Source organism: Lygodium microphyllum, chromosome 2, assembly GCF_053477565.2.
Source record: "Lygodium microphyllum isolate KBCC chromosome 2, Lygodium_microphyllum_v1.1.10, whole genome shotgun sequence".
In the NCBI taxonomy this organism is placed as follows: Eukaryota; Viridiplantae; Streptophyta; class Polypodiopsida; order Schizaeales; family Lygodiaceae; genus Lygodium; species Lygodium microphyllum.
The window spans coordinates 152,598,304-152,625,320 of NC_141136.1; the positions used below are offsets into that span (position 1 = coordinate 152,598,304).

The 27,017-nt window shown below is 38.4% G+C and overlaps 1 protein-coding gene and 1 long non-coding RNA gene across 2 annotated transcripts; one reads left to right on the forward strand and one right to left on the reverse strand.

The window, feature by feature from the left end:
* Positions 1-892: 892 nt before the first annotated feature.
* Positions 893-3,452, reverse strand: LOC148040479 (protein ELC-like). The gene has a single exon (XM_087699679.1). The coding sequence runs from the start codon at positions 2,696-2,698 to the stop codon at positions 1,466-1,468; it is 1,233 nt and encodes a 410-aa protein (XP_087555805.1). The 5' UTR covers positions 2,699-3,452; the 3' UTR covers positions 893-1,465.
* A 10,239-nt stretch (positions 3,453-13,691) lies between these two features.
* On the forward strand, positions 13,692-14,218 carry LOC148040480 (uncharacterized). Its single transcript, XR_015688628.1, has 3 exons — positions 13,692-13,834; positions 13,909-13,998; positions 14,083-14,218. It is a non-coding gene; the product is annotated as an uncharacterized LOC148040480 (long non-coding RNA).
* The last annotated feature ends 12,799 nt before the right edge of the window (positions 14,219-27,017 follow it).

The window sequence follows — 27,017 nt, forward strand, 5'->3', positions numbered from 1 at the left end:
GCATTGGTGAACTTTCGAGCCTCTTACGATTTCATAGTTTATTTTGGACAAGTAGGTTCACTCGGATCTTAGGAAGAGAAATGATGTCATACATGAAAAAGATACACCCTACTTTGCTCATCTTAAATGCAATAAAACCTTTGAATCGTGTACACTTGAAAAAGTAACAAACATGAAAGACAGTGACATGGCTAAAATGAACACAACAAATGTCCCAAGCTCTAGCACACATATTGACAAACGAGGAATATACAAGACTATAACGTGGGGGCACAATGTTCAACTAGGATTATTATTAATCATATGAAGCTTGCCTATACAAAACTATAATTAAATCCCTTTTTAAAAAAAATCTACGAGGGGATTTGCGCATCTACATAACCCATAAGAACATGCTCTTCACACTACCTTTAACCAAATGTCTTTTATCTTGTAATCACACTTCTCGATAGCAAAAAATTGGACAATTTACTAAAGAATCGCATATGCTTCGATTTGTGTTATAAAATCAAGGCAAAAGGCACATTGGCTTTGCTTTTACCATCATTTAGTAAGTAGGCCATATGTCGCATGCTAGACATATTGGAGCTACGGATGTTACTATAAAGCAATCCCTATGACGAGGAAATCTGCCTCAATTGTTCGCGGCATGAGGTCTTCGGATGTGGCAAAATGGGCCATACCTTTGATGGAATATATTGCTCCTCTCATTCGTGTAATTTGATTGGGTCCCAAAATTACCTTCCGCTAATTGATTAATCATGAAACCACTCTCTCTAGTAAAGATCCAAAAGCTTACAATCTCACACCATCATGCCTCAAAATCATTCCTATTAAACCACGACTGCCGGTACACATTGCCTCTCTAACCATAGTTTGTTGCTAGCATCAATTGGAAAAGAAAAATAGAAGTTATTCTGTCATATCCTTCAGATAAATGATTTGTAAAAGGTCAGGCTGTAAAACAACCTATGATCCTACTGAAGGTAAAGCAATGCAAGTGCCAATACAACAAAATGCAACAGAACCAACCCAAGGAGTGATCCCCCCTTCTGTGACAACACAATCCCACCTCTCCTTTATACAACACCAAATTGACCCCCTCTCAATCGATGAGAACTCTAACAGGGTCCAAAATGACTTCATTCCATCCATACTCCGTGAGAGCTGAGAATCATCAACCCCTCAGCAGGGCTCGCAGCCTACCGTAAAGTCAGTCGACAAAACTGAGCTTTGCTGCTGGAGGTAACCTCACACTCACAGTACATTACTGACTGCTGCTCAAATTTTAACAGAACACCTATTCAACTAATAATGGCTTGCAAAACTTTTCATCTACACAAGTTTGCCAACTGATATATACCAGTATTTAGCATATATTACATCTAGTTATTATCCCAAACCAAAACAACTGCATCACATCCTTCAGGCTCTTCAGAAATTCCCAGAACTGCCTTGGAAAACGTCAGGAGCCATAGATGCCAACCCTGGTAGCCATAGCTACAACCTGCAATTGTGCTTGAGCAGCTCTCACCTTGACAGCAGTTGCTCTGTGGAAAAATTGTTCCCTGGAAAGAATTCGCACATGCTTCAAGTAGGCATCCACAGGGATGGCTCCTTCTTGGACAGCTTTATCCAATGCATAGAGTAAATCCTCAATTGCAAGATCAGATGCAGTGCATTCAAGTAACTGCTTTGAAAGAGCATCACAAGGCTCAAATACATCATCTATATCAAAATCCATGTTGCGCTTCTCATTTGCCTCAAGCCACGTCTCTAAAACATCTGTATTAGTGAGAACAGCTTGCAACTGCTGCTCAAGAGCCTCCTTCTCATGCTGCAGCTCACGAAGACCCTGCTTACACTGTTCTTCCCTCTGTCTCAGCAGGCTCTGAGAATTTGCTAGCCTGTCCATGTCCATCTCTGTTGCCTTCCTAATGTCGACTATGTCATGCTGAGCTCGTTCTACAAGGGTATTGACTGCATTAATTCTGAACATATCTGCTGCAGGATCTGTTCGGCCAGTCATCTGAGTGGGAGGTGGTGTTGGGTGCCTGTAAGGTGGGTAAGGATGCTGTTGTGTCTGTGGCAGAGAGGACAATGGCCTGAGCGCAGATGAAGATGGGGGTGGATGAGTCATTACAATACCACCAGTATGAACTGGATTAATCGTGTGGAAGGAATTTACAGGGGGTGAGTGCGGGCGAGGCTTTGAATATAAAGGCGGATCTTGCCCAAAAATGAGACTAAGGTTTCTTACAAGCTCCACCAGATTGGAGCGGGGGAACATCCAGTTTTGTAAGTAGGGAACAGAAACAAACCCGGATGCATCAACATGCCTGTGTGGCCGTTTGATAATCATGTCCCTGGTAGGATTGACAAAAATTCGAGGAGTACTTTTTGGATAGCTCTCTAGGAGCCAGATCGTAACAGGAATGTTGTACATTACCTCAAGATAATACATGGGGACCGTCCCATCCACCTGAAGGAGATGAACAGTGTTGCCATCGTTGTGAGTAAAAGCAGCAGTCTTCACTTGCAAGCTCGGGAACTCCTCTAGTAAGGCGACTAGATGTGATCGGATGGCAAGTTTAAGGCCTTCCTCATAAGGAAGTGCGTTCGGCCCCCCCTGCGCCAATACCGAGTTGAGAAACTGAACAGGACCATGGGCAGGCAGTGCGCCCAGGATGGGCGGCATCTTCCAATGATGCGGATGACTGGAGGCTCTGATCAACAGCCTGAGGAGAAAAACCCTATTTGATCTGGTTCAGATTTGAAATTCCTCCTACAGATGAGTTTTCTGCACAATGTTTGGACCGGTCCGGATCAGTCTACAGAGGTTCTAAAACCTGCTTTACAAAGATGGGATCATTCCTGCAGCTGAAATCCCTCCACCTTCCGAAGCTATGACCGCTGTGGATTGGCAAGTAAGGCAAAACACAGATCACCGAAACCCTAACTGCAAAGGGAAGCCATCACGCAGCAGAATAGAACACCACTGCAAGAACCGATAAGTAGCCGCCTGAATTGCTCCCAAGCGTAAGGGAAGAAATCATGCACTTTCAAAACCTTCAACAGATGGACTTGAAAGAACGCGGGATACAATGGCCCTGCTGCCCCTTCCTTCTTTGTTGCCGCGCAAGATGAAAAATTACTTACTTATAGGATGCCTCCATCAGGCAGGAAGAAGGGCAAGGCCCTGCCGACCGATCGCAGCTTTCATGAGGAAATATACATCCATCTTCCTAATCGTAGTTTGCTGGTTCTTTACTCTTGTGTGTCTGGAAGAACTCCTCGACACACAGGCTCCTTCGTTTTTTTGTGGCAAAGGCACCGGTGCGTTCAGAGGATCCAATTCAAAGGACCTCCAATAAGAACTTACAAATGTAGGAGGAAGCTTTCCCTCAAGCAAATGGCCAAATTGCCGCTCGTTGATATGATGTGCTTGACGGTGATGATGAGATGGATGAGGACACAAAATATTGTTATGAATCATACACTTAAATTATCTCTCATCACTTGGAATATTAGGGGGCATGCTTGCTAGAGAAGAAAGCTGAGTGTAGAAGACTTATGTGCATCAAAAGATGTGATGTCCTACCCCTCCAAGAGATCAACATTCAGCAAGGGGACTGGTAGGAGGACTTGGTGCAAGGCTACATTTGCTTGATGGCACCGTATAGGAGGGGTAAGGGTGGAACCTTGATTTGTGCCAAGGAGAACATCAAACCCCATGTCATTAGAAGGGACAAGGGGGGATGCTTCCTAGTAATCTCTTTGCAATTGGGAATGGAGGAGATTAGAATCATCTCCATTTATTCTCCAAATATCTCAACTATTAAAGCTGCTAAATCAAAGGAGTTGGATGAAGCCATACAAGGAACACAAACCTTTTTATTGGGTGACTTCAACATGATGACATGGGAAGGCGACAAATCACATGCCTCAGCCACCATGATAGCATAGGAGAGAGTTGCATGGGCAGAGTTGTATAGGAACCATGATCTAGTAGATTTGTCTCATGTGGCAAAGAGCCCCTTATAGGATGCCTACATGTGCAACAACTGACAAAGGGACGATGCGTGGAGGGTTGCAAGACATGACCATATATATGCTAATCAAGGCTCATGGTGGATCAGTTGAGGTGAGAAGATTAATAGCTAAGATGTTGGTCACCAATCACACTCCACTGGAGGTGATCTACAAAATCATGACTATCTCTCCAAGCAATGAGGGCCCGCCACCCTTCATACTAAATGTGTCCTTCCTCAAGGACGAGGCAAGCTAAGGGGAATTGGAGAAAGACACAAGTTTGTCACCGTGATCCTTTCAGTCGATTGTAGACATGCATTAACTTTATTGCACAAGCCTTTAAAAGCTATGGTAGATGTAGAGCTAAAACTCTTAGGCATCACATGGAGTCTAGCAATTATTGTAGGAGTGCATTACTTAATGATATTGCCTTGTAGCCTAATGATCTTATTAACGTGTGGCTTATTCAAGATGTTGAGGATTTCATTAAGGCTTAGGAAAGATACCGAATTGATGGTATTAAGGCTCTTGAAGGCCAAGTTTTATGTTGAGTATGAGACTAAATTACCCTAGCTTCTTTCAAATGTTGCAAACCAAGAAAGAAACAATAGCTATGATTAAGGATACTAATCCTGAGTCTTGCACCAGGATGACCTCAGCATAGCAAGAGCTTTTGTGAAGCACCTATTTTCGATTGTGGGATAGCCAACTTTATCTCCTGAAGGCTATGAGGAGGTTGTGATGAAGCTACTATATAGCCATGTGCCAATAAGGTGGGTCCTGAGACAACCACCCTAATTACCTTACCCTTTTCCTTATGATAAATTGGAATTTGTAATTAAGAAAATGAAACAATGAAAGTCTTATGGTCCTAACGGATTACCAGGGTGCTTTGGGTGGTCTACAGACAGGAATTTTGCAACTTTGCCAATCATTTTAGGAAGAATGGATACTTGCATAGATACAACAATAATGGGTTGATCAAACTCACTTTGAAGTCAACAAACAAATTAGCAATCACACAATGGTGTCCCTTTGACGATGCTAAATGTGTGCTATAAGATGATCACTAAAGCAATAGCTTTGAGGGTTAAGTTCTTATTGGCATGCATAATTCATAGAGACTAGTATGGATTCATTCATGGAAGACACATACAAGTTGCCATTCTTAATCAGGCACTATTCATAGATCATACATTGGAGAGGGATGGCAAATGTGTCCTAATCAACATAGATATGAACCAAGCATATGATAGAATTAGATGGGATTTCATTTTGGCAACCTTAGGGTGGATGGGATTTGGTCCCAGCCTTCTACTAGATGAACAATGGCTTGTTTAACAATCCCACAACATTTGTTAGTGTAAATGGCCTAGTCTCCCACAGTTTCCAATTGTAAAGATTAGTTAGATATGGCTACCCCTAGCCCTTCTCTTCTTTGCAATGGTAATTGATCCTTTGCTAAGTCTTATAGATGATAAAGTGCAATAGGTCAGCTTAAAAGGACTCCCACTCCCAAATGGGTCTCTCTTCTACATGCAGCTTTTTGTTGATGGCAACTCAAATGTGGTAGAGGCCACTAAAGAATATGTTTGGCCATACAAAGACGAAGTGGCACCTGCAACACTGGACTAGAAAAACTCCAAGGCAATAGAAAGGAAATGCCTCAAGAGATGGGTGGACATATGGGACAGTAGTCAAAACTCCCTCTTAGAGGTGGCTTAGATAAAACTCCATCTTAGAGGTGGCTTAGGAGGTTTAGACTAAATGGAGGTGAGGTTGGAGGAATCCTGAGAAGAAAAAAGACAATTGACCCACAAGCATCTACTACAATGAGAACTCCTTGCTTTAATCATTGTGCACCAAGAGAGGTAAGAGAGTCTTGCAAGCTAAAGGAAAGAAGGACTTTGAATATAAGAAGGAAAATGTCTTTCTAAGGTTGTAGGTCAAGTGGAACAAGAACTTTCGCAGAACTCACTAGAAGACGTGGAGATGGAGCGTCAAAAGAGTTTGAGCCTACACACCCTTAAACAAATTGAATACCCTAGAATAAAATATCTCCACCATGAAGGTCATGACTAAAAACAATTCACCATTGACCACTAAATCTACTCTACAATTAAATCTTTTAGTGCAAAGGGATAGAGAATATTTAATTTTTGGAGCCATAACTAATGTGTCTTGGAATTCCTCTTGAGTATGAAGGTTGGTCAAAGTTGATGTTACATCTTTGCTTCAAAGCCATCACCACTATTACGTGAACAGAGCTTTTGAGTTCAATGAAGTAAATAAAGATTTCATTATTGTTTTCAACCTTTATAGACCCAACATTGTTTCATGGAAGTTAATTTTTAGCTCCCCATGACTCAAACTCAAGCTAAAACTACCAAACTTTTCATGGTTTGTATAGGTTAGTCCTACATTAGGGGAGTTTTGAGGTCTCGAAAATGCCCTGTAAGAGATCCTAGAGAGAGAAAACAATTTACGAAATAAAATTATTTTATAAACTTTTTAAAAGGTTTATATTTTGGTAAGTTAAAATATCAAAATTCGTTAATAAGTCATTGTCGTGATATTCTCATGGTCACATCAAACCTAGAAATCTAGGTCGCCATAAAGTTGGCAATGTTTTCATAATGAAGATCTTACCTCTCCTCATTAAAGTGAAAAGTAATATTCAATTTGAATTTTGGTGGATACTCGATTGCCTCCCTCCATCGTTTCTCTCTTCTTTTTTTCTCCTCCTTATTAGTCTCTTCTTTGTTTTCATTCTTGCTTCTAATCATATCCTTAGCTATGGATCAATCACCCAATGATCTCTGTAACTCAGCTATGGATCAATCATCTAATGATCTCTGTAGCTCTCATAAAAGACCTCTCTATCATCTTCATATTGAGTTGGACAATGAGTATGAACCGATAAGAAAGAGAACAAAATCTACCACGGTTACAGAGTCTATGAAACATATACTGAGGTTTGAAGGAAAGAAGAATATTGATATTTGGTTAGATGGAAAGCTATATCCCAAAGATCCTAGCAGAAATAGCACTCCTCCTTTCTATAATGGCTCGTCATTAATGAGGTTTATTGGTGATGGCTACAATGGATTTTTAGGTTATACACTTAATCTTGTTGCAGAAAAGGTTATCCTTGGACTAGAGAATCATCTTTTGATGAAACACAATATAGAGTTGTTGCAGAAGCTAGAGGATTGTCAGCAAAAAATTCATTCATTGGAAAAGCGTATCAAATCTTATCAACAAAAGCAAACTTTATTAGACCTTCGAAATCGACAAAGAGCTCTTAAAAATATTGAGAATCTCAAACGAGGAGGAGGAGGCTGTGGTAAAAGAATCCAAGCAGCAAGGTATATTTTTTTTCACTTGAAAAATCTTAAATATGGCTTTATTTAAACTACTTGCATTGATTTGTGATTTTAATTTTGCTTAGATCTCTTCTACAACCAAATGCAAGTGAAAGAGATTCTTTAAAAGCAGCTCAGTTTTATTATCATCTTCTTCCTTCAGTAGTTTCAAAGGATATTTTGGAGAAGAAGAAATTTAAAAAGGCAAAGAAACAATGCTTGGAGTCATTTGTGAAGGATCATTCTTTGGATTCTGAGTTAGTACAGAAGACACTGGATAGTATTGGTATCAGTCGAGATGCTTATATGCAACTTTTCCAGCTTTTACAATCAAATATGAAGCAAGGACAGGTATACAATTGCATACTTCCGAAACCATTTGTGGTTAGGACTATCAGACAGATAGTTAATAACAAAGTGATGGAGATTCTAGGTGAGCCTTTTCATATCAAGGCTAGCTTCAAGGGCAAGAAAAAGGAGGTTACATTCAATGAATTTAACAATATTTTCCTTGACTTGCCCACCCTACAATGCTTAATGATCAAATTTTATGACTTGTCAAGCAGAGGCACAGGGAGTGGCTAGATTTGTGATTAAACTTGATGAAAGTGAGATTCTGAAATGTAAAAAATTGGAGAGAATCTCTATCACCTTGATGAATAGAGCACTTTCGTCAGGTCATTGCAATCACTCAACATCATTTAGTGTTCAATCTGAATATAACATCTGGTGGCTAGGAGCATTTGAGGTAGATACTGAGAATTTTGATATACTATATTGGGTTTTTCATCAAACATCAATACCTAATGTTATTCAAAGGCAACAAGCAGGAGAAGAGCTATTTGTTGAAGGATTAGGGAACCACAGGATTGAGTGGCACATAGCTGGTGACCTAAAGACACTCAAATATATGTATAATGTATCAAAGGGAGCTAACTCGAGATCTCCTTGCTTATACTGCATGTCACCAGCTGTAGAGTTAAACTCAAGCAATTGGAATAGAGCTCCCTCTAGGCACAATAAGGATCCACAGTTTAAACCAGTCTTGGACATTCCTTTAGAGAATGCCCATATTTGTACACTTCATGCACTTTGCAGGATAATCGAAAAGCTTGTTCATCTCTATATAGGATTTGCATGGAAGTTGAAGTCATTATCAACTAGAACAGATGCTATAACAAAGGTTGAAAAAGTTCTCTCTGCAATTGGTTTGCATGGTGGCAATGTTGTTATTGAACCAGATCTTCAAAAGTCTAAGGATGTGGTAATTGTGTCCCAAAAAAACCATCCATTGGTGGAGTGAAGGCTAGAAGGTTTCTAGGCTTTCATGGGAGACTTGGCAAGATAAACTCGAGAAATGGTGGCTCAACTATTAAATTTAATCAGTGGAAATCCCTACATAATGCAGTTAAGGATCACACTGATAATGGACAAGCTCGAAATAGAAAAGCTAAAGTTTGGGAAACACTAGACAAAGTGTTTTTTTATTGTGATAAGACTAAATGGAATGATGATGATCTCAAAGACTTTAAAAACCAATTGAACCTTTTCAAAAAGGCGATGACAGAAGCTTGGGGTGATTAACACTTTACTCACTATATGGTAAGAAGTTTGTATATGTTTGTTTCTTCATTGTCGAACTCATATAATGTTTTTTAATAACTTTTTTTATTTGTTGACTATGCAGCATATTCTATACAACCATGCTCCATACTTTATTAAACAATATGGATCTCTATCTATCTGGTCAACCCAAGGTATGAAAAAATCACATTATCAAGCAAGAACAAAATATTTCAGACATACAAGACATAGAGGTGGAAGACACAAAGCCAACAGTTTATTAGAGGTCTTTCAATGGTTCTATCGACAAATTTGGCATAAATTCAAGCTTAAAGATATAACCACATCAAGCAATACATCATCTTTAGCAAGGACTATACAAATTGTTACCCAAAGAAGAAAAGATAGATATTTAAATTCTTGTGCAAAGCAAAGATTTACAGAATGGTTACAAACCAAACAAAGAGTTGGGAAAAGATGGGTTTCAAGAAACCCTTAATCTTTGGCATCTTCTAGTCTGATTGTGTTGCAGAAGAGTCCTTAGTTTCAGGCACCTCAACAGGGCCTTCAGAGGAGTCCTTGGTTTCAGGTAGCTCGACAGGGCCTCTAGAGGAATCTTTGTTTCATCCCACTCAATAAGACCTCTGTATTTCAAAAACTCTTGTTTCCGATAGCCTGGAAGAAGCTTCAAATTCTTACTATCTCCTACATAAGAGAGCAAATAGGAGCCAAGAACTCCAAAATATCCAGCTCTAGATCCACTGTATCCAGGCATGAAGCAAAAAACTCTTATGGCTTCTTCCTTCTCCACCAAAATGATCTTGTCCAAACCTCTGTTGAAAACTTGAGATCCAATTACCTTTGAGATAGCTCTCAAAGCCATCATTGGTAGACTTGGAGAGCTTGACAATCTACTATGCTATATTACAATTGTTTGATTGTTTAAGTTTCCAATATAATGGCCAAGGCTTTGGTTCATTGGCCTAGAGCCCTTGGCCCTTCCAAGAAAGTTGTCAAGATCTTCAATCTCAATCTATAGAACAAACCACAACAGTACAAGATATAAGATATTTATCTATAATGCATAATAAAGTCTAACATAAACTCAATGGGTAACTTCGAATTATATTTCATACCTTAGGGTGTTCGTCTTCTTCAAGAAGACTATCATCATAAAGATTTATTGAACTCTTGGGCTTCTCATCTGATGGAGACTTCAATCTCTCTTCATACCCTACATCATCAATATGAAGTTTCTTCTGGACCTGCGAGAACTCTTCTTCTGTAGGTAGCCCCCCCTTTTCGTATTCTATGATCTGATTAATACATGTATGTAAGGCTATAGAGCTATCTTGGAAATTCTCTCCCTCAACATCAAGACTTGCTAGTGGTTCTTGTTCATAACCTATAAAATTCATGTCATTTTTGCCCCAACCTGCAAGGATTGCTAAGCAATAATCTTCTCTAAGATCAAAAAGATGTTGAATATCATTTAGCAACACATATCTCTTCTTGTTGATAAGATAAGTGGGAAATGTTGGAACACAGGCAAGAGGACCTTCTTCATCAACCTGTGCACTTGGCTCAATCTCCTTTTCTTCCACCATTGTGATTTTGTCACTCTTGAATAAACCTACATCAAAACCTTGGACAAGTTGATTCTCAACATCTTCTTGGAACATCTCCTCCTTCTCTTCAACCTCCTTATCCATACTTGCAATATCCTCTAGCTTTCTCTGTTGGTCTATATCTGGAGAAGAATTTTCCATGTACTGAAGATACACAATAAATCCAACGTCCTTGTGGATCAGAAGGCATTGGTGTTGGTACCTGTGGAAAGGGCAACATGTTTCTTTCTTTCTGAATTCCTCATCAATGAGGTTGAACCTGCCTAGCAAAGTTGACCTGGATGTATTGGTGGCTCCCATGACATCACTATAATGAACAAATCCATTGACTTCCAAACCTTGCACATGTCTATCATAAAAACATCTGTACTCCTTAAGTTTATCATCAAGATCCTCCAATAACTCCTTCAAATCAAAAGGAACATTGAAAATTTCCTTGATATAGCAAAACTTGGAAGAATTTCCAGTGGTGTGTAAAAAATCAAAGAGCCTATCATCAGATGTCTCAATTATCTCCTCCTCATCCATTCCTTCCAGAGATAGCTTTCTCTTTGTCATCTTGACTAGAAAAATATTTATCCCTGAAAAAAAAAAAGCAGAATAGAACCAATATCCAATAAAAGAAGATGGAACCATGGAAAGAGGCCCCAAAATTGATTTTCCAAGACAAAAAAATCAAAAAAGGAGAATTTTTTTAGTTGACCGGTGAAACGCGAAAATTCAAGTGTGTAAGGCAAATGCCTGTGAAGGAATCGCGTTTCATCGGACACTACCTTGAAGACAAAAATTATTCTAATATGTGGCCGGTGAAACACAATACTTAGCAAAATATCACTAACAGAGACATTGTTTCGCGTTTCACTGGTCAAAAATTGCAAATGAAGAAAAGAAACATGAACTATAAATAAATTCTATGGAAACACACAAATTGATGATAAAATCATTTTTGGAAAAGCTATGCTGCTTTTAAAAGATAGAAAGCACATAACATCTCTAATTGTTCAAGTGTTATAAAACATTTTTTCTATATTAATCAAATTTATTTTGTTAAAATGCTTGTAATAAAAAAAATTTGTTACCTATCAAAGATTGTTGAACTGCTCTCCACACAGGAAGCAAGGACCTTGAAGGGAAGTCGAGACGAAATTTTGGCAGAAAAGAAGACAATGTCGGAGAATTGGCTTTGAAATGCTTTTATATTGACCGTTAAGCATGTGGTGATAGTTCCAACGAAAAAGTTTGTGTAATAATGGAAAAATACGTGTACATGTGTCTCACTTAACACAACGTATTAAACTCCTCAGAAGACGTGCGCACTCTCTTTTTCCAAAAATACGTCACACGTGTGTTACATAACCCTTTTCCAAGTTAAAAAAAAATTCCGGTAAGCGAGAGTACGTCACACGTGTGTTATTAACACTTTGCGAAGAACGTTGAGTCCATGAAAACTCACCGCCTTCACCTTTCATCGCATTTCATCGCTACTCCATCTTTGTTTTTGGTGTTTCTTCCAGTCTCCAAGCATTTCCTTCCAATCTCCAAGCATTTCACTGCTTCCCCAACAAAGCAAACCTTCGAGCATATTGTCGTCTTTAGGCTGAGATTGTGAAGAACAAGCTAAAAAGAAGGTATGGTTTCTGCATCTTGCTTTTCAATAACAGGCTCCATTCAATGCATTGTTTTGATACTTTTCCTTAATCCTTTATGTTACTATTAGCTTATGACCACTACAAAAGAATTTTTTCCACAGTGAAAGCATTCCTTAATATTGTGGATATTTAAGGAAATCTTCAAATTTCTTCCCTAATTCTGTGGATATTTTATGTAATCTTAAAAGCTTTCCTTGGATCAAAGCTCTTTTTTCTTGGTTTTGTCAATTTTTATGCTATTCATGAGCTGTCCGATGAAACACGAAAATAAGGTACTTCAAGCAGGTCTCCTGGCTTAAATTCGTGTTTCACTGGACACAATGGACAACAAGTCCGGTGAAACGCGAAAAGAAGCAGCTGCAAGGAGGCGCCTTGCTTGACACTCGCGTTTCACTAGACAGCTCGAGAAAAATTCAGCTGATACGTGAAAACGCCATGCAGCATAGATAAATCTTGTCTGGGACTCGCGTTTCGCTGGACATGCTGGAGAAGAAGTAACATATCTTTTTTTGGCAGATGGCTAGGACTAAGGCAACAGCAAGAAAAGAGAAGATTGATCCTAGGGATTTAGCATCAAAGATTCATCAGTCTTCAAAGCCTCAGAAGCTCTCTAGAAAGTCAAAGCCAAGGAGAAAGTTTTCTCAAAATGTCAGGTGTCTAAGGGAGATTAGGAAGGCAGTAAATGCTCTTGACAATGCAATTCCAAAGTTGTCTTTTCAGAGGCTTGTCAGGGAAATTTGTGACAGATATAGTTTGGATAGTTTCAGATGGACAAGAACAGCTCTTAATTGTATACAAGAAGCCACAGAGGATTTTCTAGTTGAGTTTTTTCAAGATGCCTACATTTGTGCTGCTCATGCTCATAGGCTCACACTCATGGACAAGGACATGGTAATTCTTAGGAGGCTAAGATATAGATTTTCAAAGGTCCTTGAGCCAATTCCCCTCACTGATATGAAGACATTTAATATCCTTAATGTGCCCCCAGCTAGAAGAAAGAAAGATGATTCTGGTCTCAGGGTTGAGGATGTCACCCATGAGTAGGATACAAGGCAACATGAAAAAGAGGAGAAGGCTAAAGAGGAACAAGCAGATAAATGGAGAGAGTATAGGAGGCAAAGGGTTGAAGAAAGGGAAATAGAGCAACTAGAGTCCTTTGAAAATGAGCTAGCCACCCTTCTTGAAGCAGCAAATCCAAAAGGATTCAGTGTGTTTTGTTTCTTACCTGGTGACTTAGGCAAAAGAACTGAGGTTATCTCCTTTGATGCTGCATGTGTTCAGATTCTTAAGGATAAAAGAAGAGAAGTAAATGACAGTCTTATTCTTGCTGGCCTAAGGTATGTCCATCCATAATTACTTATACTTTTTGATATTTTTTTAGCAATAAGATTTTTCTTGTTTATACTCACTATTTCTATGCCTTTTCTAGGTGTATAATGCATGAGTTTCCTTTGGATATACAACAAAAAATTGAGGTTTTTGATCCATCTATCTCATTCTTTATGAGGAATGAGCTTGATACAAGTTTTATTGAGCACTGGCTCAATTTGATTGACTTCGATACTTTGGAGCTGCTTATAATTCCATATAATGAAAAGTAAGTGATTCAATATTCTATTAGAGTTTTTGAGATTTTATCCTACTAATTTGTTGAGATATGATTGCTTTTAGTTCTCATTGGAGCTTGATTGCAATAGACCTTGTGGATAAGCAATGCTTTTTAATCAACTCTATGAAAGGAAGCCATGGAAATGCTAAATTGTAAGTTATATTATCCAAGGGCTCCTTGATATTTCAATTCTTTTTTTTGTAAGTACTCTAAATTTCAACATATTTTATATACAGAGGTGCCAAAAGATTAATTGAAGAGCTAGAGAAAAGACCCCCTATGCCATCTGATTTGCTTGCAACAATGCAATATAGACAAGTTGCGGTATGTTATTCATTAAAATAATTGAAACATGAGTTTATTCTATGAACTACCATTCGTCCTCTTTATAGTTTTACTTTGTGTTGGTGGTTGCAGTGTCCCCATCAGGATGATAGCCATTCTTGTGGCTGGAGGATAATTGCAAATGCTAGAAGAATGGTTAACTTTGTTTATCTTAATGATGATAAACATGTAAAGGTAATATGAAAGATGCTAAACTTTAAGATAGATATTAATTGCAAATAGTCCATTGATGATAAAAATATAGTCTATTGTAAGAACAATAATGAACTAAAACTCTTTTTTCTATAAATGTGTGACAGTTTTCGAAGGATTGCTATACATCTGAGCATGTTTGGTACATCAGAGCAAAGCTCTTGAAGTATATAATGGTCAATTGTATACAACCAACAACAGAGATTGGTGGGGATTTGCACCATGAAGGAGATGCGGTGCCTATAACCACGGAAGGCAAATCCACAGCTTCAACACCTTCTATACCCAAGACATCAAAGAAAGGCAAAAGGACTCCTAGAAAGGATAGTTCTCCAAAAAAGAAATAGTTTTGCCATATCGCCTTGTAAGCCTTCATATATAGAAATTTGCCCTTCAGCCCTTGTATATCTCATAGAGATGGCAGATATATTTGTACATGTATATCTCATACATGTACAAAATTTGTACATGTATTTTATATTGATAGTAAAGATATCTTTTCTTGAATGTCATTGCAGTGTATTTTATTTTCTCTCCTTTTCGATATTTGCAAAAAATAAATTACAAATGTTTGTTAGTTAGAAAGTGAGATCTTGATATACATCTAAGTAGATATAATATGATGTGAAAACTTACTCATTTCTTGTCAAGTTGGAATACAAAGGAGCATGGTAGTTCAATGTCTTCATTTTGTAAATCCATCCTCACTTGATGTAGCGTACATGATTTTCTGATCTTTAAGATTGCAATAATATCCTCGTTGAACCAAATATCAAGATCCACTATAGGATCCTTGCTAAAATCATTAAGATTCTGGTCTAAAGCAACTAGACTACTACCAACAAAATGCCATCGACTATAGTAAAAGCTAAGGATAAAATTTTGAGTAGCAATCATATATTTACAAGCTATAGAGTCTTGATCTATCTTACATATAATTTTTCCTTCTGTCCTTGTATCCCATCCTTCATCAACAAATTGTATGATATGATCATATGTTAGTCTCTTCACTGAAAGCATGGTTTTTGTTATTCTTATCTCCATATTAGAGAAGAAATCAATAAATATATTAATAGGCATAAATAAAGTAACTTTGCTTAGCCTACTTGAGATATTAGATTTTAGTGCTTTCTGGATCTCAGAAATTATCTTACATCTTAATGATCCTACTTGAGATACTAGTAGCTGGACTTGGCAAAGGCCACTCAAAGCTTGAAAAATCTGGCAAAGGAAGGAGTTTTATTGATCCCCATTGGCAACGCCGCATAGGAATAACATAAGAATGGTCATAAAAGAATATTCCATTCTCTGCAAGCTCTGTCTTCTTTCTACCTCTATACATTTCTTCTCCAATTGAACCATGTATAACATCAATAACATCAATAATAGATTCCACTGGTTGCCATTCCTCAAGATTAGAGGGATAGACATCTACAAGACAAACAAATATTATAATGAAAAAACCTAAACCATGTTTAAGAAAGGAAAAACTTTAAGAATCAAATTCTTACAATTTGGTCTATGCATTGGAAGCTTTGAAGATCCAGGTTTCAAACACAGTTCTCTATGCATGAACACATGTTGCACTAGTACCTCTTTGATACTATTCTTATTTGCTCCAAGCTTAAAATCTTGGATTCTGCCCTTCCAAGCAGAGATAAACGAGCTCTCATGTCTTTGCCTTTTTCCACGTTTTGCTTGTTGCATGGTGATCCAACTACCTTTGCTAATGATAGTAGGAATCCATCTTCCATCAGTTTGGAATGAGTTAAACACTGATATGGATGTGATTTGGGAGCTTGGACGCCTTGTTGAAGGTCGAATTTCAGTATCCATGGTAGAAGAGAGAGATACATGCATAGAGAGAGAGAGAGAGAGAGAGAGAGAGAGAGAGAGAGAGAGAGAGAGAGAGAGAGAGAGAGAGAGAGAGAGGACTAGGCTATCATAACGGAGGGAAAAACAATAGAGGAATAAAAGAAAGGAGGGAAAAAACTGAGCGCCATGCTTTTCACCAATTTGAATTTCGATTACATCAGTCATTATCATTAATCTAGAAACATCATTAAATAAAAGTAGCCGAGACTCTATGCCATTAATGCAAAAGATGTCATAATCACGAATATAAAAGACTAAAAATACATAATAAAAATACAAATTCGTAATATTATCATATTTATATATTTTTGTAAAATAATTTTTTAATTTTTTAAAAATAGAAGTTCCGTTACGGAGGCTTTGCTCTTATTGGCCTAGAGCACTCTCTCTCCACATCCTAAAAGGCATTTTCGAGACCTCAAAACTCCCCTAATGCTAAAATATTTGGAGTTGAAAAGTGGCATTATGGTTACCATCTCAAGTGGGAAGAATATTTAAAAATCCATGGTCTCACTTATGCTACCATTGGTCAATCCTTTGAATTTGAGATGTTTCTCACATGTGAGGGTTGATTGATTAAGTCGAGATAATATTCAAATAATTATGGTTGATTAAGGTTACACATTACTATACAACTAAGATTTGGCCATCGAGAACCAAAGGTAGTCCATAATATGGCATGGGTCAATGGCCTCATTTTGGCTAGGTTCAATTAGTAAACAAAGAAATCAAGATAGTGGAAGGAAAATTGATTAGGGAAAATGCCTTGGTGCTCAAAAAGACCCATGAGCTTCTTCTTTAGACAACATAGATTACTCTTTTCTATACTTAGTTGCATATAGTAAACTTCCTCTAACTTCTATCCTAGATTTAATTAGTAACTTAAACAATTAGTCTCAATTGAGAAGGCTCCACTAAACCCCATTCATGTGTAGATTGTGTTTTCATAGGCCATAGGCACATTAGCCCTTGATTGTATGGCCTTTACATGCATATGTCTTGTAGACCTAATCAAACTATAGGCAATTGAAGATCATGTAACAATCCTTAATTTTTAATGAGAATTGAGAATAAGAACATATCGTGTTCTTTTATGTTTCACCCATCATGATATATACAACTTGAGTGAGAATCGAATCTCAAATGCAAGCCATAAAACCCTGTTGCACAAAAATTATGGCCAAGATGAAGGGTATCCTCTTACCATAACCTTCATTTGTAGCACTTTTCACATAGTTTTTATTATGATGGACATAAGACACACGGGTTTGCACACACACACTTGGTCATGTGGTGGACAAAATGACCACCATATGACCATAGTGTAGATGATGGTTAGTGGGCGTACACTAGGGTGAGTTGTCTAGGTCATGCATAGTTTGGGTTTAAGGGAGTCTTGGCTAACTAGAACCAATAATGGGTGAGCAAAAAACACATTGTAGAAAATAATGAAGATCCAAGCATAACATGTTTGGGTCTATTCGAGAGAGTGGTTGGGTGGAGAACTCATCTAAGCTCACATATTATTTTTCCAAACTAGTATTAGAGAAAAATCAAGGTTGGGTTAGGAAGCTATGTGGTGTCTACAAATCACAACGTAATCATGGACTCTATGTAAATGATGGTTTATGGTAATATTTGAATATTATGGTACAAATCTTCTTATTCTATGAGTTTTTATTGGATTTTTAGGTAGCATATAGCTTGAGTTTCTAGCCATTAGTAATCATCATCCATTTAGAGATTGTATCAACAAAGATTTGATTGGTTTTAAAGCATCTGCAACTTAGTATATTGTAGTTTTGCTTACAATTTTGCATTGAATAGAACAACAAAGCAATTTATTTTCATTTGTATTTGTTAGCTCTTAAGCTCGCAAACTAGCACTCAAATTATTCAAATGGTTTTAGAATATGTGACATGTCTCAATTGCTCCAAAATTTGAGGTTGGGTTATAGCCATCAATATGCATCTACATGTGTACTTTTTGATTGATTTCGTAAAATGCTTTAGCATGTGTTATATACTAGCCATTGAGGAAGCAAGTTGTGCTCTTTTGTTTTGCATGATTCACCTAGATGCCAATTTGTGAGAAAGTGTAGATCATATAGTATCAAATTATTCCACAATACAAAGCATGCATGTCTTTTGAATCTATTGTAAAAGCAAGCATTCTTTTGAGATTGAAATCTCTTCCATTAGATTCAGCATTGGGTGGCCAATTATTCTCAGTCCACCATGACATTTACTAAGATGGGAAAGCCAAGTAGATATTTAAGTAGCGCGAGCCTTGGAGCTTAAAATCTCTTTCATTAGATTTGGTATTGGGTGGCCAATTATTCTTGGTCACCATGATGTTTACTAAGATGGGAGATCCAAGTGGATATTTAAGTAGTCTGACCAGTATAACATACCAGATCCTATGGAAGTTGACATGCTAGGTATGTCAATTCAAATTGAAGAAATGGGATGAACATGATAGCGACTATGATGGTGTAGCCATAAAGCAAATTTCATGTTGAGTTTTTGTTGAGACTTGGATCAGTAAGATTTTGAACTAGTTAAGGCACACCACATCAATACTTCAATCACCACTTTAAGTCCTCAAAAACATAAGAATAGATCTTAGAATAGACCTACATACTTAGCCAATGATCCATTTGGATGCTCCACAATGTAGGAGGTGGCCTAATTTCAAGAGGGATGCTTTGATGGAATGTCTTCATGCTACTTTTGTGAAATGTTTGGAACCAAAACTCTTTAATGGTTAGGGAATTGTCAATGACAAGGATGCATGCACATTATACTTTCCTTTAGAAGTGGAAAGACTTGGAGTCCAAAAGGCACATGTCCACAAGTAGCTTATTAAGTACCATTTGACCTTAGGAAAAGAGGCTTACAAATCATTGATGAGTCTACAAACTAGAAGGGGTATTGTTTTTTATAATGGATGATTTCTATTAGTAAGTAAGAGTTCTTACATCACCACTGTGGGTAAAAACAACTATATCAAGGTACCAAAGAGCCTTGATATAGGCTTAAAAGCATCATCCTTTCTAGCTAGCTTCTTAAACATATAGGTAGCTTCATTGCCTTGCTGAGGGAGACAATATAGACATATTGGAACTTTAAAAGTTCAAAAACTAGGGCATTCCTATGCTTCCAAATACTAAATTGGGTAACCCTATGAATAACTCCTCACATCTTTTCTGAGACTTTGTTGAGATTGCCTTGATCACACATCAAAATCTATTTCCAGCCAATAGCATGATGCAAGTTGATCTTCTAAAGACTCCTTCTAACTAACCACCACAAGGCTTATACTTCCAAGCACTCCCAAAAAACTTGCTTGATTGTTTTCTCTTTTCTTTTGTAGAACACACAAAGGGGAGATACATGAGCAAACTTCTAGTGGCAAGCTTGTTAGCTGCCAATCTCCATAAGAAGACTTTGAGTTTGAAAGAAGGGGTAGACTTCCATTCTTTTTTCAATTGTTTTCTCCATGTTCTAAAGGTGCCTTGGGGTTCTTGCTTGGTCCATGACTCCTTCACTCTAAGATGCCACCTAGCAGTAGGCTACCTAAAGTCTCCTCTTTTCTTAATTGAGGGAAGGGGTTCACCTACTAAATTAACCAAACGCCTGAGGGTTTGTGGCTCTAGGTAGTGAGAGGTGAGCCAACCATCATTGACTTTGGATAGAGTGTTGTGCAACCAGTCAACCTCTTGGAGGTTAAGACCAAACCGGCCAACCATTTGAGCATGAGGCTTAACATCCCTAGCATCTTCATCCCATATATCATCTCTGATTTATAAAAAATCGATGCATCATGTGTGCGGATTTTAGCGTAAGTGCTATTTTATTTTGTTAAGTGCAGTATCTTTATTTCTATTGTGGTAAAATGTTGAAAATGGTTGCAAATATAAGAAATAATGGAAAAATCTGTCACTTTCAGTCATGCATACGAGAAATAATAAAATTGAAAATATGAAACACGAGAGTTAATGGAAAAATAAAGGTTTTGTTGGCTTTTATGGGTTAAACGTTGTTTATATGTGGAATAATAAAAAATATGCTAATGGATTACAGCCCATAATAATTTTTAAATTGAAAAACTAGAAAAATAAAATAATTATATCCAAAAGATAAAGAAAAATATAAAAGTATATTTTAATAAAGAAAGAATTAGTCTCAATGCATATAAAATTACCAAAAATTAGAAGTGTGTCTGTGGGATGTATAATGAAGGTAGGGCATGAGGATGGCTTCAGTCTACCTCCATTTATGTGTGAAAATCACCTATTTATTGCTTATTTATATGAAAAATTGATGGCCAACCTTTCCACACTTATGCATGAAAGCACAACCTAAATGGTAGGGGAAGAAAAGGGTTGAAAATGATACAATTGAATGATCTTTGATTTCTTTGCACCATATGGCATATAAACTACAATTTATTTAAGTTTGAAGAGGAATGCTAGTATGGTTTAGCCCTATATTGTCCTTAGCAACAGAACATTGCATTAGGAAAAATCATGAAAAGAATGTCTTCACACAACACATGGCTAGTTATTATTTGAAAATTGTTTGAGCATGTTAGCATATTCCACATTGCACGTGCATTAAACATGGCATCAATGATCAACTCTTAGATGCATAGCACTTGTCTTCCACATTATTGACCTATGATTGAGTGAAAGGTTTTCTTTGCTATAGGCTAGATTGGTTATCTTGCCTTGGGAGACAATTATGTAAGGAAATAAATATATCTATTGGATTGTGCAACATCAAAAGAGTGGGCTATGTTTCTTATTCTTTATGTGTGAGGCAATGCATCCTAGGGCCAAATCCCTAAGGTGTAGGAGAGCCATAGGGGTCACAACATTGAGTTGGGGGGTACCCTGTGTATGTGTAAATTGAGGTGAGGTAGTCACATATGTATGGAGATCTCCTTGTGCTTAGAGTTGGGATGGGCAAATCATTGGATTACAATTTGACACTTATGTCTATAAAAGCAGTATTTAGATAGTTCAATTCATATTACCCAGATGCTCCTAACCGCAAGGCCATAATGGTTGTTTGGAGAGTGTAGGAGCCTAGCTAGAGCCTTGGAGATAGTGTCGACATGCCTAGTTTTTGAACCTGGTAGGTGGTGCATCTGCCACCACATGAGCTACTAATAAATGGAAGCTTTCAAACCTTGGCTAATAGAGATCTAGCCAATTATTAGTGTATGCCAAAGAGGGTCAAGATAGATCCAATATATCTTGATAAAAACTATCAAGCTGACATTCAACATCAAGAAAGAGCTGAAAGGGCTAGACGGAGAGCAAAGATCCTTAAGAGGTATTCTCCTAAGTGTACATGTCCAATATCACTAAGAATGAGAGGTCTTATTGACTCAATTAATATCCTGGTTAGTCTGTTAGGGGGAGGAGGAAGCTCTAGCATTCCCCTTTCCCCAAAAAGTTAGTCCACTCTGAGTAGGAGTGTAACCCCCCTAACAAAAACCCCTAGAGAAAACCCATTCATTATTATGGCACAACCAATTGTGATACCTACAGGAACGGTGGATTTGCTAGTGCTTACTTTTCCCCTACCCATTTTTAATGGGTTAACAAAAGAGGATATGGAACTCCATATTAGTGAGCTCCAAAAGTTAAATTTTAGTTGGCGGATTCAAGATGAAGGACATCTTATGATGTTCTTTAATATGACTTTGAAAGGAAGAGCTACAGTGTGGTATCATGGCTTGGAATCAGGCACCATAACTATGATAGATCTATTTTATGCGGCCTTTAGAAGACAGTTTGCCTCTGAGAGAGGTGGTCAATATTGGTTGTGTGTTTTGAATGTAATGTGTCAAGAGCCTTATGAGAATACTCGAGCTTATGCCAAGAAATTGAAGGAGGTGTTCTACATATTGCAAGCCTCTATTACCATTCCACCTACTATCCAACTGTACTACTTCCTACATGGATTGGATTTCAATATCCAAGTGTAGTTGAATAGTGTTCCTCTCGTTATGATAGATACTACCATTGCATGAGTGGAGGAGATAGAGTCACAATTACAAGTGGCCTATGGATCTATGGCAAATCTCTATTCAAGTCTAGGTCCTAACAATAAATTGACAACGTGTCAAGAGCCTTATGAGAATACTCGACCTTATGCCAAGAAATTGAAGGAGGTGTTCTACATATTGCAAGCCTCTATTACCATTCCACCTACTATCCAACTGTACTACTTCCTACATGGATTGGATTTCAATATCCAAGTGTAGTTGAATAGTGTTCCTCTCGTTATGATAGACACTACCATTGCATGAGTGGAGGAGATAGAGTCACAATTACAAGTGGCCTATGGATCTAGGGCAAATCTCTATTCAAGTCTAGGTCCTAACAATAAATTGACATTATCTACAACTAATGGAGGTCATAGTGTGATAATTCCACCCATAACAAACCCTAATGCAAGAGGAGGCATCATGCACAATATACCTATGTTGCCATCTCCTCCTAATGCTGTTATGCCAATGGCTAGCCAAATGGGTCCATTCAATAGCGGAAGCCAAATGATGAATCCCAATGTAATGCCAACTAATCAGCTACCATCGATACTTAACCAGGTGGTTAAGGCCATTGGGATACCAAGCAGATGATTACGATTATGAGTCTAGTGCATTGAATGTTCTTGGGGAAGTCAAGGACATGATGAGGCATTATACTAACATGATATCTAAATAGTATAGACAAATAGCCGTAGATGTAAACTTCCTGAACCCTCTCTGTTTCTAAGTTTTTCTTCACCCTCTCTCTCTCTCTTTCTTCCCCCCAATTTCCTATGTCTAATTCTCTCTCTCTCTCTCTCTCTCTCTCTGTGTCTTCTATTTTAGTTTATTTTTCTTCTCTCCTGGTTCTCTCTCTCTCTCTCCTCCCCTTTTATTCTACCTCCTCCTCTCTTTTCCTTCTCTCTCCTTCTCTCTCCCTCTCCTCTTTTTTCCTTTTTTCCTTTTTTTATTCTCTCTCTTCATTCTCTTTTTAAAAATTTTCTTTTCTCATTACAAGGATTTAAGCCTATAGCGACGGAAAGTAGCGACGCAGGTAGCGGCGTCGCTATTTACGTCACAAATGCGATGCAAATAGCGATGCCCCACAGGAAAAAAAACAGGTCGAAACTGAGCGCGGGTTTATTTTGCATTTTTTCGTCTACTGTTTTGAGAGTGAGAGTGAGAGAGAGGGCGACCGTCGTGAGCGAAGGAGAGGAAGAAGGCTTGGCGCCGCCGCCGTTTGCGAAGGAGAGGAGGAGCCTTTATCGTGAAGAGGAGCCGCCAAACCCTCGCCATATCTCATCGGTGAGTCTATTCTCTCCTTCTTTTGCTTGTTTAGGGTTTAATTCTCTTTCTCTTTTGCTTGTTTAGGAGAGGAAATGAGAGAGAAAGAGAGGGAGAGGGAGAGGGAGGGAGAGAAAGAGAAAGAGAGAGGGAGAGAAAGAGAAAGAGAAAGAGAAAGAGAAAGAGAAAGAGAAAGAGAAAGAGAAAGAGAGGGAGAGGGAGGGGGAGGAAATGAGAGAGGGAGAGAAAGAGAAAGAGAAAGAGAAAGAGAAAGAGGGAGGGAGAGTGCATTCTCTCTCTCCCTCTCCCTTTTGCTTTTATAATTTGTGTATATATATTGAGAGAGGGAGAGGAAATGAGAGAGAAAGAGAGGGAGAGGGAGTGGGAGGGGGAGGGGGAGGGAGGGAGAGGGAGAGGGAGGGAGAGGGAGGAAATGGAAGAGGTTGTGGGCAAAACTCTCTATTCACTTTTTTGAAGTGTTCAAATTAACATAGGATGCATGCATAGATCATTCTTGTGTGTGCAAACTTGAGAGCTCTCTTCTCTCTTCTTGTATCCTATCTTCTTATGCTTCACATTGAGGGCGAGGGTGAGGGTGAGGGTGAGGGTGAGGGTGAGGGAGAGTGAGAGAGGAATTAAGTGAGGAACTAGATGGTGCACAGATCGGACGCTGTACGCTCGCGTAGTGAATGCTGGAAGGTCCCCAAGAACAATAGAACTCTACTTTTTGCACAAATTACAAGGTAAAAAGCATGAACGACAAGAGCAAGAGACCAATTGGGTGCAATCTCCCCCCATGCCTTGTGTGAGCGCTCCACAAAGCATGTATTTTATGTATTATTCATCTTCAAGCTCAAATAATAGCCCAAATTACAAAATAGCAAGCTTTTAGCTTTTGAGTTTGCTTTAACACAAAATAGGAATAAAGCTAATGGACGGTGCCCAAAGAGTCTGGCATGCCCAATACAATGTCCAAATAGAAATAACATAATCGTGCACCCATGCGCATACAAAATAATAATAAATAACCGACGCCTCAATAAATAGGCGTGACAAAATATAGGCGCCATGTCTAAGGTATGCCCCCATCAAAATATAATCCATAAATCGAATACTCGTTATCCTCCAATGCTTTCCTCTGCTACTGTTGCTATCTCTACACATCAACTGAAGCATTCACAATCGTTAGTAAAATAATACAATTAAACCGACAAAAGTGAATACCTAGCAGTCTTCAGCTACATAAATAAATCAACTGGTTAGAAATAAATCCTAACCTTAATTTATTACGAGTGCGCACTCTAAACTCATAAACGTTTATTAATTTAATATGTATTTTGCGGAATCACCCGCTGTGGAATCACCCATGTATACACTAAATTAATGAAACGCCCGAGAAGGACAGGTGTCCCCATCAACTTCTCGCACAAAGAATCCACTTTGTGTACGAGCCCCGGTCATCAAAGTTTACGGAATCCACCGTAAAACCTCACGGAATCCACCGTGGCACAGAATCCACCGTGAAATATGCCTCATGGCATCATACCCCCGGGGTGACCTAGTGCCTAAGAATGCTGCTTTGATGCGATAATGCGTAGGTACAGTCTGTAACTTCAATTCTTTTACTAACTTTGCTGAAATAAAATCATGAGTGCTACCGTCATCATGCAAAATAATCTTTTCCTTTCCATGCACTAAACATTTCATAGTCAATAAAGAATGTGGAGTTGGCATACCTGGTAAAGTATCCGAAGGAGTAGTAGTGTCGTCCTCATCTTCTGTGAAATTAGGCATATCTTCATGTTCATCTTTGTCCATTGCTCCAAGGTAGTTGATATGGGCAGGTGGCTTCTTTGAATGGCAATTTGCTGCTAGATGTCCAGGTTGGTGGCATTTATAACATACTATAGGTTTGGCTTTGGTTACATTATTTGCAATGGCAAGAAGTCTAGGGACATTAGGATTTGGCTATGGAATAGGCTTGGAATTTTGATTGACATTGGATGGTAATGCAGGTGGTTTTGCCCAATTTTTACGGAAAGATGATGAAGAGAAACGACCTGGATTAAATCTTCTAAAATTGGAATTGAATTGCTTAGATCCATAGTTACCATTGGCTTGGAATTGCTGTGGACGTCTGTCTCTACCTCACAGCTTGTCTTCAGTGTCGTGAGGTAATGAAATTGCGTCTTCAAGAGTAGCAGGCTTGAACATGTTAACTTCAGCGTAGTAATGCCCAAGGAGTCCAGATATATACTTGCGCTTGTGTGTCGCTTCAGGTACGTCTTCAAGCATGCGTAGCTGGAGTAATGCATTCCAAAAATGCTCTGTATACTGAGGAATAGGCTCACGATCCCGTTGCTGAAGAAGATCCCATTGTTTAATAGCTTTCTCATGAAATTGTGGAGGAAGGAAATTCTGCATGAACTTCTTCTTGAAATTCTTCCAGGTAGCGGGACAATCTATACTCTTGCGTACTACAGTCCACCAAAGAGATGCTCTGTCCACTAAATGATTAGTGACACACTTGATTTTATCTTTTTCTGCATAGGTTTCCTCATGGAAATAGTCGTCAAACTGACTAATGAATGCAAGAACAGTTTTTCCTTCTCGTATGCCATTGAAAGTACGGAATTTGAAACTTCTTTTACTTATCTTTGATTCCTTGTGGATGGTTTGAGCTTCGAGAGTTGCGTCGATGGTACGTCGGATAAGATCTTCGGATTGAGGTTCTTCTTTGTCGGTAGACGCTCTTTGTAAATTTGCCAATTGAACTTGCAATGCTTGCCTAGCCCTTCGTTCTTCGTCCAATTGCATCATGATTAAGTCCAGCTTTTGCTCCATCGTAGGTTCAGGTAAGTCGCCTTCAGCCATAAGATCATCCATATGTGGTTCCGTCATCCTGTAAAACTCAAAAGACCTTTCTCACTCAAAATCAAGTTAGTGGGATGAGCGTAGCTCAAGATCGGGAATACAAGGCTTATGTATTTTTAGGTGTGGCTTTCAAAAGCTTCGGAAAATCTGTGTTTTATCCTTCTTCGTATACTGAAAATACTTCAGCAAGCCTGCGTATGGGTAGAGTACCTTCCAATGAACAACTTTGCAGTTCGGAGTTTCTGCGCAGGAACAACCCTTCTAGGAGTTTTGGACAGAAGTCAGTTTTGACTCCAGTTGACTTGTCTGACTTGCAGAGTACCGGACTAATGTGACTTGCAGAGTTTGTTGACTTGCAGAACTTGCTTGCTTTGTCGGGACTTGCAGAACTTTGACTTGTTAAAACTTGTTGAACTTGACTGGTTGTGTGTGACTTGAAGTTTGTGGTGACTTGATTGATTAAGGAGCTTAAGTGATTAAGCTTGAAGCTTAATGGACAGCAAACGACGAAATTCGTAGGGGGGGCGTTTTTTTGAACGCGGCGGAATTTTCGGA

Excerpts from the sequence above, each read along its gene's own strand:
- LOC148040479 (XM_087699679.1), bottom strand. The coding sequence starts at position 2,698 with ATGCCGCCCATCCTGGGCGCACTGCCTGCCCATGGTCCTGTTCAGTTT.